Source organism: Alosa alosa, chromosome 20, assembly GCF_017589495.1.
Source record: "Alosa alosa isolate M-15738 ecotype Scorff River chromosome 20, AALO_Geno_1.1, whole genome shotgun sequence".
In the NCBI taxonomy this organism is placed as follows: domain Eukaryota; kingdom Metazoa; phylum Chordata; class Actinopteri; order Clupeiformes; family Clupeidae; genus Alosa; species Alosa alosa.
In genome coordinates, this window is record NC_063208.1 from 22,070,472 (window position 1) to 22,089,048 (window position 18,577).

The window sequence follows — 18,577 nt, forward strand, 5'->3', positions numbered from 1 at the left end:
GAGAGGGGGGTGGGGGTTAGTGGTTTCAGCTAGGTGATACAGACACATATGTGGCCACAATTACATTTAATGTCCAGTGTTAGACTTTATTGCAGAAAACACAAGATAAAATTCACACTTTGTGTTTAATTAACTGGATAGGCTACTTGTTTGTATGTTCGAGAAGGGGGTAGGCTATTATGTTCAGAGCCTTCAAAAACATATTTTTCCCTTATTACTTATTATTAAGTATTACATATATAATCCAAAATATTATTGGCATGAACGTTCTGAATTGTGACAAATTAGCCTATTTTATGTCTCACCTCAAGTAACATAATTTACATAAAATAACCATTAACACGAAACATTGGAAGCGTTGTTACTGTCTACCAAAATAAATATTTCATATTTGAAAACGCTGCAGTTTGCTGAAATCGGTTTGAATAATTAAGCAATGGTCTATGAGCGGCGAACTAGGTCCCTGTGCCTTTAAGAACACTCGGTCTAGGGTGGCGCTTTCCTCCGCAAGGGCTTCTTGATATTAATAGTGTTGGTGTCTTGAAACTGACGTAATGCTTGGAGTCTGAGGTCCTGACAAGCGATAACATTTCTGATAAAGAACTGAGATCACTGCAAACTAACCTCCTTTTTTCCATCCAGTTTCAGGCGTTTTTAATATCAAACACAGTCACCCCGATTCCACTTGCACAGGAGAAATTCGAAATCTTAGATCCCCTCTAACAACAAAAAAGAAATAATACCCCGAGATCAACAAACAAACAACACAAAGACGGTTCATGGCTTACGCCAAAGCTCCACCATCTTTCAGACTGCAAAGACTATTGCAATTTAATCAACAGGTAAGGAGAAAGCGAATCAATGAACATTACGAGGATGGCAGACAACAATGAGATGTGGATTTGCAGTAGTTCCTGAATGCTGAATCGCTTTTAGAAGCGAATGTTATGTAATGTTGAAAGAGCTAAGGGATTTCGTGAATCAGTTGTGAGCTACTTTGCTGTGAAAAAAAAGCAGGGCTTCTCGGATTTCACATGGCATTTAGGTTTTGTTGGGTCAAACGCATGAGAAATTGAAATTGGCTACTTGCTACAAGCAGTAGCCCCAGAGTGGTCACGTTCACAGACAAGGAAGAAAAACATGAGTTCCAGTAGGTTTGTGGCTTACTTTTTCCTTCCCATTTCTTGAAATCCTTTTATTTCATTTTATTGAAATGCAGCGCGTTTCGGTGTTGTATATTCGAACGAATGGTGTAGTCTGTCTTGTGAGGGGCTATAGCATTTGAAGTCTGTGCTAACGCGGTCCTATTTCAGATGTGACAAGATGTGGAGTCTTCTTTGCCGCAGCGCGTGTATTTATTTTCATTGTTTGTGAGAAAGCGCATGGTGGGGGGTATACAAAGTATCACATTTGACTACAGTTAGTAAAACTTCAAATAGTATCTTAGGTAGGGGCATTTTAAAATGTAACGAACTGTAGCGCTATCATGATGTTTTCCACGTAACTTTTTCAACTTTCCGTAACTGATGTTTCTCAAAGATAAGAAAACGCGTAGGCATAGCAACATGCACTGAGCTTGAGACTATTTGAGAAAAGCGACAAAGACCCATGCTGATTCTTCAAAGTAGTTGTTGCATGTCTTCTTTTGTTAATTTTATTTAGCCTATTTACCGTGCCATAGCCTATGGCATATTTTTGGACTTTTTAAAGCACAGCCTAATATTTTGGGCTATTATTTGTGTGGTCAACTTTGTTATCAGTCTACAAGTCACGTTCGGGGCAGCAGCAGACAAACGCAGTGTATCCCGCATTTAGTAGGCTACTTTTCAAAGTTAGCAAGACATGGATTTCCAAAATATCGTTCATAGTAGCCTATGAGTAGCATCAAATGAGTGTTAAAGAAGAAAGTCAAGCCTAATTCAAAAGTAAGTGTTATATGCATTTGTTTTACACTGACAGATTCATTGAGACACACTTTGGCGCAAAGTGAGTAGCCCATAGTTCTGAAAGTTTCTTGCATTGTTACCACGTAGCCTATAGAAAGCAAGACCAAATTGCTTTTCTACTTTTATCAATTTGTTACACTGTTGTTAGTATGCCGTAATATGTATTTTATTACATGGGCATATTCATAGACAAAGGTACTTCAAACAAACAACCTAGGCTACCTAATTTTCTGGGTCAATATTTTCTTTGATGTCAAGCGTATTTGCAATGTTTCCGACTTCGATACGAGCTGCCTCCTGAACATGTGTGGGGACAGAGAACTTTTGGTGTGTAGCCTAAAAGTTACCCCAGCATTCACATAGTTTGTTACAAAGTTTTGCCTACACAACTCCTGAGACGTCTGTGGCAACAATATTATTTACAGGATTATGCATGCCGGTTGATTAGCAATATAGTTCAGTATAGTACAGTTTATCTTATCAGATTAAATTTTTTGCTTTTAGTCCTACTTAGTGCACTCTCATATAGTCAATGCTAGGCTATCTCACTGTTATGACACAAAATTCCCATGCTGGTTCCAGTAGATGAGTTGCTGTATTTCCTGTAAACTGTGAAACTTGCTACATGCGGTGTAGGCTATCTGGAAATGATACGTTGTGTAGCCTACCTATGAAAGCTGTCTTTCTTCTTAGTGAAAGTTTGTTAATGACGTGGCCTAGGCAAACAAGCGCCGCGCATCATTTGGTGTGGTGCTCAGCTAGAGACACACATAGAGTCAGTGAATGACGATTCATTTCTAAAATGGGTCAGTAGAAGAATGAATTATGTGGTCTATTTATGTTCAAAGTTAAATAAAAATAATTTATGAACTGGTAATGATATGAGCAGTTGCACCTGATCAATAACAATGATTGCATTGAAAATAGGCCCAAGGTGTAGGCCACAGTGTAAAGGCAAAACTCAGTGACTGAAATGTCTGACAGAAAAAATAGGATTTGCATGGCATCAAATTAGATATGCTTCTAATCCAACCACGGCCGTTTTAAAAGAGAATAATAACCTGAAAACTCAACTAGTATTCAGTATTTGTTAATTTATTAAGTCGGTAAAAATGTCCTCTGTGAGTGTTGATGGTTGTCTATTATAGACTGCAACCCTTTACTTCCTCTCAAAAGAAAAGGAAGATACGCTTTGGTCATGTGATAAGAGGCGTTTGAAGTGATTGAAAAGCTTGAGGTATATTTGAAATGTAAATGGCCCCACATCTGTGAGTTCTTTTGGGCTTGGTGGTGGTGGTGGGGGTGCAATAGATCAGGCCTGTATAGTCGGGGAACTTTATGGCTGACAGATGAATTTGGGTCTCGGCAGCAGGAGAAAGGAACAGTGGGGGGCTTGCGTTTGTTATACATGGCTTTAGAGTTTGCACAACTTCTTTTGCAGAGTAACTTCTAATCGCAAGCAAGGTTAGCCTCTCACTATGTGTGCTTGCTACAAGATCCAAGTAGATGAAAAGGAGGGACTCGCTCACTTCCAAAAAAGACATAACTCCATATTACAAGTGGAATATTATGTTTCTCTAAGCCACATGTCTTAAATATTTTCCCACTTATTTGGGACAAAAACATTTAATTTGAAAGTAATAAAAGTACATACTACTACTGTTGAATCTGCTGCGAGCCATGGTCTTTGGGAATACCTGGGAATTTCTCATCTTGTGAAGTAGTGCACTCACTGTGAGTATTTTTGTGGTTGCTTCCTAACTTCTGAAGAAAACTTTCCCTTTTTCTACTTTGAAGACGACTTGCAAATGATTGATGTAATTTTAATCCATGTGTACTTCGAAGCAGATTCATGATTATGCATTCACCTTTCCACTAAAACTAGAGCTACGGGAGATAATTTTTCCTCTCTCCCTCCAGTCAAAGAAAAAGCTATCGCATATGCATTCTCTTTTCCCCGATTGCTGAAAGTGCCAAAGAAACTCAACTCTGTCTGATAAAGGAAAACATAACTCTATGAAAGTTTTAGATGGAACAGATGCCACTGTACGATTAAATGCTGGGACAAACAGGGCACCATTAAACTTAAGCAACATTAGGGAAATGAAACCACCATAAATTAGCCAAACATTGAAGAGCTGTTTGAAATGAAAGAAAGAAAAACATATTCAGAAATACTGTTAATGAGTTTCTTACTTTTAGCATGAAGAATATGAGCAGATTCTTTGGATCCTTTGTATAATGCAAGTTAAGGAATTTCATATTTTTTTCAGTTAAGGGTAATATCTTGATACCACTTTGTTGTCATCAAGAGATATTTATATGTCTATATCTGTCTGCACTAAATGTTGATGCAGATGGCAATTATCTCTAAGTAAGTAATTATCTCTAAGAATATTCTATTTTATTAGCCGTGACATATCAGTTTGTGTCATCTTCTAGACCTTCTTTGTTTGCATCTGGTGTTGTCTTTGAAAACAGACAGGCCGCATGTCAGTGGCATGATGTCAGAATATATTCACTGCTTTGTTTTTGGTCATAAGTGTTTTATGTACCTATTTATTTACTTGGACTCACCAACGGACTAGACGCCATGCAGTTTGAATTGTTATAACCATTCAGGAGATCTAAAGAACTTAAGATTTTTCGGAAAACCATTTGCCGAAATGCCAAAGTTTACTTTGAGAAGCCCTACTGCTGTAATTGGTAGCTTTAGCTCTTTGAAAATGCCATAGGTTCATCATACTGGTGTTTCAGTGGTTTGGTTTGCAGATTTTGGTGGAAGTGATGAGGATGGATTACACAAGAGAAAATGTAAATGCTCCTTTATCACTCTAGCTCATTGATGAAGTATGTATATTGCTTGTTTCTCTTGAATCTATCATCTGTTGCCTAGTCGGATGTGGCAGTTCATTTTACAATTAATGCCCAAGTTTCATGACTTTAAAGTATGATGCTCTGGTGAAATCTAAACACAGCGGCATGTTTCACATATTTCTGTTAATGCTTTCTATTAGCTTGTCATTTCTAGCACATTTACGCATACGTGTATAAAAATTGCACATACCCTGTGAGGACTTAAGCATTATATAAAGAATTTAATTATGTGCAAACATGTCTAACTTACTTGACCACACAGTGATTAAAAGTTATTGGTGGACTATTTGGGAACTCATTTAATTATTTGATAGTGTGTTTTTGCGAGAATAATTGTAAATGTTTTATATAATTTTAGTGTGTAGTTTTGCAAATTTCGGGAGTTTTCTATTGCCAATGTGATGAAAGCAGCTCAATGTTTGAATAATAGCAATAATAGTAATGATAATAATAACAATAGTAATGGGAAAAGATGTTATGATGGTCAATACAGATATGGATCCCACCGGGAGTCTCGTAGGGGTCAGTGCAAATTGGTATAGAAGCTCCACTATTATTTTTGCAGGTGTTTGGGGCCTTGTCGAGCGCAACCTTGAGGGTAGGCTAGCAGTAGCCGCTCTGCTCCGGTGTTTCCGGTGGCCAGTGCTGTGGTTGTTCCCCCTAAGTTGTACCCCTGGCCCTTCTCTGATATCAGGAGCACGGAATTATTTTTACTTTTTACTGGCCCGTGGACTGGGATCAGTGTAGCTATCTTTGTCTTGGCAAAGGCAAATTTGGAGAGCTCAGGAGTGTTTTAATTCCCAAAGATAAGGAAATTCTCATTAGTGCTGGTTGATTTAAAATGATTAAGCAGAATATGAACAGAAAATGCAGATGTAGCATCAGCAATGTAATACTCCTGGTGTGGATTTTCCCCTGTGTTTTTTTTTTGTTACCTCACAACTGTGTAAAACCGCACACGCAGTGTAACTTCTGTTTGCAGCAGCTTGTTTGTTTGCAGCGTGTTTATATGCTATAACGCATATGTCGAGCAACGTATACTGCCAAGAGCATGCGTGAATAAAAACTATGCATAAAGTCTTTTTTCCCCCACAGCCCAACAGAGTGTTTTCAATTATAAAACAGACCTTTATTTAGTATTGCCCTAAGTTTAATACTTACCATACTTTTTTAATTACAAATGTCAAAAATTTCGAGCGTGGTTTTACAAGCTATATCTTTGCAGGCAACTGCGTTTTGCTGTCGTTAGGTTAGTGTAAAGCTATTAGGGCTTCATGTAATGAGACAGGGTTGTTGTGATTACCACCTGCCACATTATAATTCATGTAATATGTGTTGATGCACCATATAATTTAACATATACTGCCGATCCTTAGGCTTTCTGCCGACAAACCTGGTTTAGTGTCCTCACAGTCATGGTATCGCCATAGGTTTCACTCTCTAGTCTTTATGTAGGAGGGGAAGCAGTCAGATCAGTTTCACTAGTTACAGTCTTATTGTGTAGTCTATCCAGCAGATTTTTCATCTTCCTCTTTAAATGGTGCTGGAGGAGTAAGGCCTACCTAGACTTGGGCTTCTCTGTAGCAGCGATGAGTCATTTAGCCCTCCCGTCCTCGGGAGCGTCTCTCTCTCTGTGTGTGTGTGTGTGAGTGTGTGTTCTTGCCATCACACTTTTTGCCCCCCCCCCCCTTCTCTCTCCCTTTTGTCCTCATGGAGAAGTGTTCTCTTTCCATCTGTGTGGTCTGGGCCTAGGACAGTGGCTGTAGGATATGCTGTTACATTGTTTGAGACAGGTTGCACAGAATGATTCAGGGATTTGGGGGGGGCAGCCATTTATGTGTAAAAGGGTGCTGGATTGTAGGTGTGTGTGTGCGTGTGTGGTGTATGTGTGTGTGTGTGGAGCGGGTGGTGGCAGGAGTTTTCCTCGAGAATGTTTGTTTTCCTGTTTCCAATTTGGTGTGCCAGAGGGCCTGTCTCGTCAGAGCCCCCATTCATGAAACCTGCTGTCATGTCTCCGCCGAACGAGATGACACAGGATTCCTTTCTCTCCCTGTGTTTACACTTCTGACTAATTGTTTTCCCCTTTTTCCCTCGTTTTCTTCTTTTCTTTTTTGGGATCACCTGGTGAGTCCTCAGAGGGCTCCGAGTCCACTCCGTCTAGTAAAGGAATGTTGCGGAACTGTTTATCGCAGTATATTCTAAAATGTTACCGCAAATCCGACAGGCATGCCTTTATCCCTGTATGTGTGTGTGTTTGTGTGTGTGTGTGTGTGTGTGTGTCTACCTACTTTTTAGTACTTGTGTATGTGCCAATCCTGGATGGAGTCATATGTTTGAATGTGCTGCTTTGCTGCTTTGTTCAACGTGCATAGTAATTGCTCTGACTTTTAAAAGTGTTCTCCCCTCTTTTCTCTTCTCTCCACTGTACGCCTGCAGTGAGGGGAGCTTTTTCTGACATGTACGCTGCCTGAACCTGGGGGACCACGCACACCTATCAAGGCCTGCAAAGAAACGATAGGAGGAAAAGCGACTGTCCAAACAAAAATAAACACGGGGACGGGAGAAGTGGAAGAGAAAAGAAACCTCAAAGGAGGGGGAAAAACAGAAGACGAGGAAGCATACAGAAGAACAAACACGGCAACCCGACAATGGAATAAATACGTATCCAGTATGGGAGTGAAATAAAAGGATAACTGCGACGCAGGGCAAGGGCTTTGGATATTGTGCCAACTCTGCTATCTGCCTCCCAGTGAAAGCTCCGCTGATAATGCTCTAACCCAATGCACAGCAGAGGTACGTACACAACATTGTGAGCTCCGACAGGGGTAAACGAAACAGATTATTCACTGTGTTTACTATTTATGTGTCCGTATTTATTTGTAAAGCATAACATATTTGTGGCAAGGGTGGTTAGGCAAAGAATACGGATTAAGTGATGGCACAATGTAGAGTGTTTTTTTATGTTTTTTTGTTTTTTTTTTAAATCGTTTTGATGACTCTAATCCACACTTTGTGATTCGGTTGGGTTAAGTCAGGTTCATCAGATGCTCAGCAAAAAAAAAAAAAGAGACTCTTCCCTGAGAAGTTCTCGCAGCATCGCTGAACTTTCCTGCAGTCGTGAGCCCTGCTGCTTGATAGCTCAGCTGTGGTAGCCATGTAGCGCTTTGATCTGGAGTGAGGCACTGCTATCATCTCCCTGCTCCGTGGAGCCTTTTATGTGGAATGTTGTCTTTATTGACTTTCCCCTCTCCCCCCCCCCTTGCTCTCTACTGCTCTCTGACTGTCTTGACCATCGCAAATTTTCTTTCTGAGGTAAAGTCTGGAGGCCACACAAGAAGTCATGCTTCCCTGCGTCTCTGCTCCAGATATTCGCTCTCTGCGGTCTGATAGGCGCTCCGCTCTGTGTGGGTCCCACCAAACCCTTTAGCCATGCGTCTCACTGACCTCCTTTTTATGTTGCTGTTTCTTTGAAATGGTCCAGACATCAGACATATTTTTTTTTCCTCCTCCTTTGCAACACTATCAGAGTAGCGCTTACTGATTAAGAGAATAAGTCCCCGTGTCATTCCTTATATGGCCGAGCATAAAGTTTTCATTAAAGTTTAATGCACTCCAAAGCCTAATAATTTTCATACAATGCGTTTATGAGGTCTTTGTGCAAGGCCTGACAGCCAGGCTTTGTTTCTCTTTGGAGTTATTGATAATAAGCAACAGAGTCTGACAGCCACAAGCAACTTGAAAGGCATATCCGAGGTTCTGGCATTTGTTTTGTACGCTTGTAACTGTGGTAGTCACTGGCTTAAATTCATCAGGTGTTATCATAAACTTTGTGTGAAAGTTTATATTGTTCTGATATTGTTTCGGTTTCAGAGGCAATTGAGGAATGTGAGCGTTTTCCTTTCCTCTCAGCCTAAGAGGTTTTCAGTTATTTGCTGTTCAAATCCTACACGACATTTTGGGTATTATGGTCTTTTCCCTGTGTCGTACTATTGTGCTTGAGTCGCTGGCTTTAGTCTTGAACTAATAATACAAATGCAATGAGCGTAGAAATCCAATAATCTCATTACATTTAGAAAATGACCGCATACTTTGTGGTTTGGGATACTGAACAGTAGTTGATCTGAGATCTCGAATGTGTGTCATAGTTGAACCTCCCTTCTCCCACACGGCCACCACCATCATCACACACCCATGTCTCTTTCCTCTATTGGGGTACATGCATATGAAACGTGCTATAATGAGCTGGCTATTACAAGACCTTTCCTTTGTTAACGCTGCAGAAACGAATGAACGCTCCTCTTAACTGCCCCTGCCATTTCAGCAGATTTGCGTAATGTCAAACACATGCTATCTTTTTTCCAGGCTCCCATTCGAGAAGAAAATCTGTCTGTACTTACGCACACAATTACCTCTGTTACTTCAGATTGGCTAATGTGCCTAAACCAATGCTCACATTTGCTCTTGAGTGAGTCGAGGGACAGTCGACAGCTGAGATAACCTGTATGCTTTTGCAAGACCTTCTGAGGTCAGAGGTGGCGTGACTATAACTATTTGGGTAGGGGTCCCTTTTGTTGCTGTCTGTCATGGGAAGTGATCCTCAAAGCATCGAAGAGAGGCAAAGATATAAAGAGTTAATAATCATGTGCATATAATGTATAAATCTAAGTGTATATTTAAATCTCCACTCTGTCAATTATACTGCTTTTTGGTATTTTTGGTCATGATATTGGTAACGTTGGTTTTGGTGTCTCAGATAATTTGTGTAATGCATGTTGATTTTATTATTATTATTATTATTATTATTATTATTATTATTATTATTCATAATAATAAATTGTATTATTATTGTTAATATTATTATTATAAATAATATAGTGAATATAAATAATATAGTCAATCAATCATTCATGCGTTTCCTCTGCTCTTTCCTAATGTTCTCTCAGGCCTCTCCTCTGTTAAGGCCTTCGCTTTGCTGGAGTATGGGTCTTAACACTCAGGTTGCGTATACAAAGGCCTCTACCAGTGATGATGATATATATGTTCAGGGAATTTTTGGTGTTATTCATTTCCATTTGAAAGGATTTTCTTTGAAATACCTTTTGCCTCACTTCTCCACTCCTGTTAGATTTAGCTCCACACACAGATTTTGTGGAGTTGTTTTGTTGTCTAACTTCCATAGACAGCATGTCCTCATCCTGTGCAGAGGAGATGTTGCTGCAACATTTTTCTTTTCTGCAGGTCTTTTATTTTGGGCGGATAAACAGTCTTTTTGGAGCACTCAGCCTTAGGAACTGGCTTACAATAGGCAGCCTTGATTTGTATAATCCCTGAGAATTAGAATGCAGATGGAAAAGGAGAATGTCCAGCCGTCAGCACGCAGTCCTGCTGTAGGTGCTTGCGTGATGTATGGTGTGCCAGTGTGCAGAGGGACACGTCTGCTCCAAATGATTCCATAATGCTTATTTAAAAGTCTAATCGTGTGGCTCGAGATTCTCGTGGATTTTCAAACGCTCGTCCGAGTTTGTCTCGCGAGCCAAATCGGCCCTGCCTTCGCCTCCACAGACCACACTGTTTCCCGAGGCATTTCATTTGCTAAAGTTTGACTTTGCTTTTTTTCCCCTCGTTTTTTTCCTCCTTTCTAAAAGCTCAAAGGCTACAATGCTGGTTTGACCTTGTGAGTGACTGAAGTTAAATGTATGTTTATTCCAGCATAATAAGCCTATTCATTATCATCACCGGCAGCCGACCAGGAACATTGACGCATGGGCCAGCCGGATGTGTGTCAATAGTTCCAGGTTTTCTCCAATGCCAAGATGGAATTTTACATTGCGGATTATGCGTGAGAGTGTGCATATTTCAGCTCGACCTTCCCGTATGTTGGATTCCCTTTCCTTGTATCCAGCACAGGCAAGTAATGTCTGGTCAGAAGGCACATTTACACATGGCTAACGGACAGATGAGTGAACGATGAGTCCATGACCGAAGGCGATTATTGTTCGATAGTTAATGCCAATTGTTTCTCGGCACCTAACAGTAATAACCAACCAGTCCCCTAGCAAACTAATCTAATTGGATCTCGAGCAAGAAATGATTCTTAGACCACTGACAAAATGCAAAACAAGGGAGCAATTCAGTCCCATGTGGTGTTAAGAAAGAAATGGTTAAGTGCAGGCCTGTTGTTTTTAGCAGATTGTTTCCGCAAGGCCTGCACCATATGGCGGTGGAAAAAAAAGGCCTCAAAAGGGGTAAAAAGAAAAGGGGGCCGGGCAGTGCAGTGAAGCTGCGAAAACAAAATGTCTCGGGTAAAGCCTCCTAAATTAAAGGGTAATGTCAAACGCACCACACACTCAGGACTTGTTTATTTAAAAAGCCAAGCCATATTAATCAACGTCTTCATCATCACCTCTGGCAGCTTGAATAATGTTATGTGTTTTTTTCCTCTGTCTTTCTTTCTTCCTTTCTTTTTTTTTTTGGTGACTTTGCGTAATTGCCGATCCAAAGAAGGAGTCTTGACAAAGCAGTGCCGACCACGTTGTTCACACATTGAGCGATGCCTGTTTAGCATCAGCAGAAGAACAATATGGAGCCATTGGTTCTCAGCCCAGTCTCCACTTCAGGATGGAATGCCGCGATCCGGCCTGTGATCGTTTTGCGTTCAGGTTGAGAGGTGATAGGCCACTTCAGTGTCACTCAGATTCCTTCCCCCTCTTTCCAAGACTACCCTTTCACCCCTGACTATGCACTATGCTCTGTCACCTCAGCCCCCCCCCCCCTCCTGTGCCTATGATTGATGCTATACCCCACATTGGCCCCCTGTCTCAGGTCCTTACCTGTAAACTGCCAAGTCCCTCAGGCTACTGGCTGGTGTCATCTGTCCTATTAACATCTCTGTGTGAAACGACTGTTTAAGGAAATCACCATTTGTATAGTTCCAGAGCCCTCAGCGATATACAGTACTCCCCTCTTTCCCCCGGGCTGCTTGTCATCTCCAAAGATAAAGCAATCCACCAGCGTAGGTGTTGCTGTGACACTGTGCGGAGCAGCAGGCAGTTGTGTTAAACCTTGCTACACCTGCCAGCGAGCCAGCATTGTCTTGCTAATTGAGGGCTTTGTGCGTAGAGGCTTGACTCCTGGGCTGTGGTGAGGTGGTGAGGAGCATGCCGCTACGCTCCGTCACGGAGAGACATAGACTCGGCGGGAGAGGGAAACGGCTTCCATGCCTTCAGGCTGACCCTGCATAGTGGAGGGAGGCTGTCCAGTTTTTGTGGCTGGGTGCTGCTCACTGGACTTTTGGGGATCCTCGCACCTTTGTGTGCTTGGTTCTGCTATTGTGTGACAGACAAGGTGGGATATTTTACTTCATTTTAGCATATGCATGTTCTATATCTCATTTTTTTTATTTTTTATGGTACTGTCATTTGTTTTTGTTTGTAATTTGTATGGACATATGTAAATGCACCCAAAGGGCAAATCTTGGTAAAGTTATGGATCCACATTATTGTTTCTTATCCAGGCTCATTGATTGACCTGGAAGGATTGCCCTCTGAAGGTACAGAGTGAGCCAGATCCCTTAGCCAAACAGGAGCCAGGAGAAGCTCATAGTGAATGCACAACGAGGATGTCACTTACACATTAAGTTCTGAGGAGAATGACAGAAGGAATGGATAGGTCTGTGTTGAGATATCCTTATGCTCGTAGGTTTAGTAGCAGGTTATGATTTAGCCTTTTAATTGCAGTTCAGTCACCTCACTTTTGGTTTTGGTATCAGATTTTTTGAGCAAACATGTATTTCATGTTGAACTGCACCAAGTTCTATAAATACAGACCCGGAGGAAGTGTGTGTTGACTGGAACTTACAGCGAGTGCTTCATTAAGCTACAAATCACATTTGAGGAAAGCGGCAGCGTTACAAGGGAAACAGGCTTCAAAGTTAATATTTGGGCTTTGTGCGAGGCCAAGTGCACAACGGCTGGCTTCGCGGCTGACTTGATCAGACGTCTGCGGCGAGGGCAATTTGTGCAGAACGCCAGATAATGATCAGGCCGCCTCAGAGACAGGAGATGGTCCTCAGAGTGCGAGAGCCCCAACAGGGGATACAAGCTCCTCCTCGTCTCCCAGGCTGAACCCAGACTTGAGCTGCTGTTTGTCTCTGTCAGAGGAGGTATAGAATTTGTTGATCCTCGCTCCCACTCACTCTTACCCCCCCCATCTTGTTCTTCCTGTCTCATTCTCTTTCACTCTCCTCCTTAATCTCTGTATCTTCCCTTTTCTCCCTACCTGCTTCTTTCTCTCCTCCTCAAGTTTTCTCTGCCTTTCTAAAGCTCTCCTCTTGTGTATCTCTCACTCCGTTTTTGTCCCCATCTCACTTGCACTCTCTCCACCCCGCCAATTCACCCCCTCCCTCCTTCTCTCTCTCTCTGTCTCCTCCATATCTCTCCAGCACCGGCCATCATAACTCTTCTGGCAGGCCTGCGGCTGGAACGGAGCAAGGGTCTGCCATCGGGCGTTCTGCTCGGCACGCTCAACACCTATTATGGTAAACGGGCCGGGGTCCTGTCAGGCATCCGCCAGCGTTTTGATTCACCGCTCGCGCCCAGATTCCTCCTGCGCCTCTTTTCACCATGTTCTTAACTTCCAGATAGGAGATAAAATATCCATAAACAGCACTTGAAAGAGAATGTAAATGTTTATAGACTTCCTGCGAGACTTATCTGATATTGTTCTTATTTATACGTCCGCGGGCCGACTCGAAAGTCGCTGTAGCCGGCCAAATCTAAGCCCAGTCTGCTTTTAGTGCAGCAGCCAGAGCCCTGCCAATAGGAGCCTGAAGGGAAGATTTAAGTGGACAGTTGGACTATGGATGAGAAGGAGCGACTGACACCAGGTTGGAAAGAATGCAGAGACAATACGACATTAAACAAGCACCCCCCCTCTATCTGTCTTACGCCCGGCTCCTCTTAGTGCTCCTCGCGCTTTTATCTCGGCAGAGTTTAACTTCCCAGCATGGTGCTAAATGTTGTGTGAAGTTGTACATCCACACTTTTCCCGGCAGGCTGGCTGTCGTTGTTATGATTATCTGTGGAGTAGAAGATAGTGCTTTGCCTACATTGTATGTTTTTTTTTTGTCATATCAGCGATGTTGTCATGAAAAAGCCATCCATTCCACTTTCTTGCTCTCCACACAGGCCACGTTCACTATGTGCTCTCAGCTCGCTGTAGAACAACGTGGTGGCCACTCACATTTCCGATCTAGTCAACACCCCCCCTCCTGCGATACTTTAAATCAGTGCACCAGTGCTCTTGCTCTTGCTCTCAGCTTGCTTGTGCTGTTCAGCTAACGGCAGAGTAGAGAGAGAGAGAGCTAGGGTTGGAGGTAGCTCTAGAGAAGTGCACGTGTGGGCGATGAAGGGGGTTTGGGCTGTGACAGTGCTCTGATGCTGTGGCCGCTCTCACTGTGATGAGTCAGTGCACGTCCTCTGCCCGGAGTGGCTCACTCACGCATGAGAGGATCACACAAGCACGCACGCGTGCACACTCTCTCTCACACACACTAACATGAATGTATCATTTGAAGACAGAGAGACAAACAGACACACGCACACATACACACACACACACACACACACACAGACACAGATAGAGACAAAGATAGCAAAAGATCTCTCTCACACAGACAGACACGCACACACATACACACACACACACACACACAGATAGCAAAAGATCTCTCTCACAGACAGACACACACACACACACACACACACACACACACACACACACACACATGCAAATTCATACCAATAAGCTCTCTTATTCATAGGACCTTTTATGTTATTTATTTCAAAACCTTCCTCAATGTCAAAAGAAGCGCCTTCAACATTTATTAATGTTTAGCTTTCACTTTTGTGTGGAACGTGGAACATTCTCTGTGTTTGAAGGTATTTCAGTTTGCTGCATGGAGGCATCATTTCAGAGCTCAGTGCTGCTCCTTATCTCTGGTGGGCATCAGGCTGCTTCTCATTCTGCCATCCCCCCCCCCGTGTTGACAGTTAGACATGAGTCAGGTTTAGGAGGTGGGGGGGGGACGAAATGTGCATTTTTCTTTTCTTTTACATTCCAAGCATGACCAACATGGCTATGTGTGCTCCTGGATATGTCTGTGTGCGTGTGTATGTGTGTGAGTGTGTGTGTTTATGTGTGTGTGGTAAAGACAGTGGGTGGGTTTGTAGAATGTTGGTTGGTTGGCCCCTTGCACAATCTGCTATTCTGCTATGCGGGCATAACCATGTCAATGGGTAATGGGCAACACGTCTTGGGAGAAACTTTGCTTTAAGTCACAGTAATCCCATGCTCACTTGGAACGCAGTCAGGCTTAGTGAGATATGGGGGGTGTAGGGGTGTGTTTGTGTGTGTGTGTGTGTGTGTGTGTGGGGGGTTGCCTGTGTGCTCAAATTTGGCTGCAGCTGTGGAATGCTCTCCGATTCGTGTTCCATCTTTCCCCATATCACAGACGAGCCTGTAATTTTGCTGTTGAAATAATCACGAAAGGTATTTATCGGAAGGTGTGGCACAGTCATTGAATAGCTCTGACTAAACAGACCCAAGGCTATGTGGCATTAAAAGGAGAGCGTCTTAGACAAAGATAAATAAAGGGTAGGAGGAATCGGCTGCATAGGCGACCGGCCCTCCTTCCCTTGATGAACAAAGGAAATTGACAATTGGGTGCACACCGCTCATTGAAAATGAATCTGGTTGAATGTCAGTTCCGATAAGGCGTACAGTATGTGGCCTAGTTGTTCCTCCTCCTTGTTTTTTTTTCTCTTCTTGTACAGACATTGTGTTCACTGTTTGAGCATGTCCACGTCGAAAGCCTGAAAAGTGGCGTTTATATTCCAGGTCCACGTCTGACTAGATTGTGCTGATTTGGTGCGAACTGTGGTCTACAGCCGTGCCGTTTTTCCACAGTTAAGCTGGGCGGAGCAAAACCACACAAATAAAAGCAAGGCCCTGCTTTTCTGCCCGAGAACACAGACCTCCACCTACTTACGACGCAAACGGGGAGGGTAAGGCAGGAAAACCACAAGAGCGGGTTAGCGTTTTTCAAGGTGAGGGTGCCACCGGCGTGTCAAGGTTCAGTTAGTAACTATTACAGCTCCCAACCCACTCTCCGGTTCCCGAAACCCAAAATGCCCTCGCAGAAGGGTGACTGGGTGGTCGGGTTTTTGGTCGGAGGCCCTCCTTTTCCTTTAGCACCACCTGGCTCTTTGGCTCAGGTGCAGGCACAGCAGGGCAAACTCTGCAGAGACCGCCCAAGGGTATGAGGTCTATGGATGAGGCAGCTCCAGGCTACGTTTGTCTATGTTAGCCAGCAATCACCCATCTCACACTGTCTGACTTCCACTGGGTTAAATGCCAGTGAAATGCTCATAATATATTTATACTGTGTGGAGTGTTTTCTTTTCATCTTCAGTCTGCATCTAACTATCCATATTATATTATTATTTTGTTTCTAAAGACACAGGCTATATGTTGTGTGATGATGTATACTTTCCTTATGTGTGGAGCATGGTTTCATTATTTGTAACCAGACCTGCTAGAAAGGAAATCACCTGGTGCGATTTATGAGATGTCAGTTGTGGCAATTTTCCCATGCACTGTTTGGCCAGAAAATGATCATGCCCACGGCCCAGTCGCAACAGCATGTGAAGAAATAAAAAAAACCCTACTTTTACAACACAGTTCCACAAACTATTACTGTCAGTTGTATATGTGAACTGAAGGCTTTTCTGTCTTCCCTATCTTGAATTCCTCGTCCATCTGTCTACATGTCTGCTATGAACGAGAGCATGGATGTGTCTGTAGCAGCTTGTAAGTCTGTAACAGAGTCGTAAAGGAAGCCTAACAAGGCACTTTAGGACCAGGCCGCCCTGCCCCTTCCATCTGTTCTCCGAGAAAGGTGCAGCTGGAGGTGTTTCTGTTTTTCTGTGGCCAGGAGAAGCTCATCCCTCTGTTTCCGTCACCTCCTCTGTCAGGCCCGGACTGTAAGGTGCCAACTCCTTTGCCTCTCAGTGACCCCTGTGGCTGTTTGTCACTATCACACTTAAACAAACATGACATGAACAAATGCACATGCAAACAACACCGATACACAGATAAAGGAAATGGGTGGGTGAGTTGTTTTTTTTTCTCCTCGCTTTGGGTGGGTGATGTGGAGGATTTTCTTTGTCATGTCGCAACAATGTGTGACACTAGCCTGAGGGGAAATGTGTTTTAAGTGCTGTGGTTTACTGTCGGTTTCGCACTGTAGCTGCAACGGCCCACTATGAATCGTAGGAAAATTGTTGCACCACTGAGGGGGTTACACCAGCGTGATTTTCCCTATCACTTCTCGATTTTGATGTCATAAACCTTTGTTTGACAGATAAAGGAGCCTGTTGCAGGGCACTAGAAACAGCGACTTGTAGAAACTACTTTCTCCCGAGCTCACTTGTGATCTGATCCGTGTGCTATCTGATACTAGCTGCTCTCCCGGTGCCTCTGCTGTGTTTGTTGCAATTTGTAACATGCTTCTGGGTAGGGCACCGGGGAGGCAGCAGTCATAAAAAGCTCATAACCGTTTAAATCATTGTGTGGAGTTGGGGTAGAGGGAGGGGGCCAGGTTGGGGCAGAGGGAGATGAGGGGGGCGCGAGAGGAAATTAAATCTATTGTGCTGCCTGAAGGCCTCTCTAAACTGTCTCAAAGTCCTTCACAGGAAAGTTCAAAAACATCACAGAGCACGGGAACATCTGTTGCTCCATAAACGCATGTGTGAGAAAAAGCGTTAGCGGTGAGAACAGGGGGACAGTGTGAGGGAACGAAAGAGAGAGCTAGAGAGAGAGAGAGAGCGAGAGAGAGAGAGCAAGTGAAAGACTCACTAGTGTAGGCTGTGATTGCATTTCTTCAGGAAGAAAACAGAGGTTCACACAAGCAGAAGTGCTTTCGCACTCAGTAGCTTTGCTAACATTGTTGGGCAATGGCGCCTGTGACTGTGCCCTAGTGTTCTTTCCTGTTGCTAAATGCGGTGCAATTTCAGGGGTGGTGGTGTTCACTCAAGCTTACCTCTGACCTGGGAAGCTTTTTCTTTTTGTTTAGTTCTGTGAATATACTTACCCTGCAGGTATTTCTGAAGTCGAGGTGAAGAGACATTGTCTGCATCGTGGCATAGTGTTTAATTTACGGCATTTAAACAAATGTCAATACCCATTAGAGGCGAGGGGCATTTAGAGAAGAGTCGAGTTGTTTGAGAAACAGTGGCCTAAAAGCTGATTTGGTTGTAAATGATTTTGAGAGTTGTAGTGCAGCATCCGTGACTGTTTGTTGAAAGTGAAGTGGGCCACATAAACCATCGTTAGAGCATAATGGAATCTGATAAGGGGGTCATTATGTATTTCAAGAAAAGAAAACAATGTATATAGGTGAGCTCACGGGACCAAGTGGTACAGAAATGAGCTGTCTGGAACTTTTTCTTTCATTTGTTCTTTCTTTCTTACTGACTTTCTTTTCTTATTTTACTTTCTTTCTTTCTTTCTTTCTTTCTTTCTTTCTTCACTCTCATCAGAATCGTGCAAGAGTTTATTGTGCTACTTGTGGCCAAAAATGACTGAATTTGCTGCAGGAAATGTCAAAAATTGTGGTTCAAATTGTGATAATTTCCGGTGGGAATTGTCCAAATACTGCAAGTAAATTGCAATAAATAGGCCTATGACAGGTTTTG

The 18,577-nt window shown here is 42.9% G+C and overlaps 1 protein-coding gene across 1 annotated transcript in view; it reads left to right on the forward strand.

Moving 5' to 3' along the window:
* The first annotated feature begins 549 nt into the window (after positions 1 to 549).
* The window catches only part of trps1 (trichorhinophalangeal syndrome I), a 99,610-nt gene continuing 81,582 nt past the window's right edge, over positions 550 to 18,577 (forward strand). The window contains 2 exon segments of the mRNA XM_048230143.1: positions 550 to 842; positions 7,260 to 7,616. Of these exon segments, the coding sequence (XP_048086100.1) occupies positions 7,604 to 7,616 (13 nt within the window). The 5' untranslated portion in view covers positions 550 to 842; positions 7,260 to 7,603.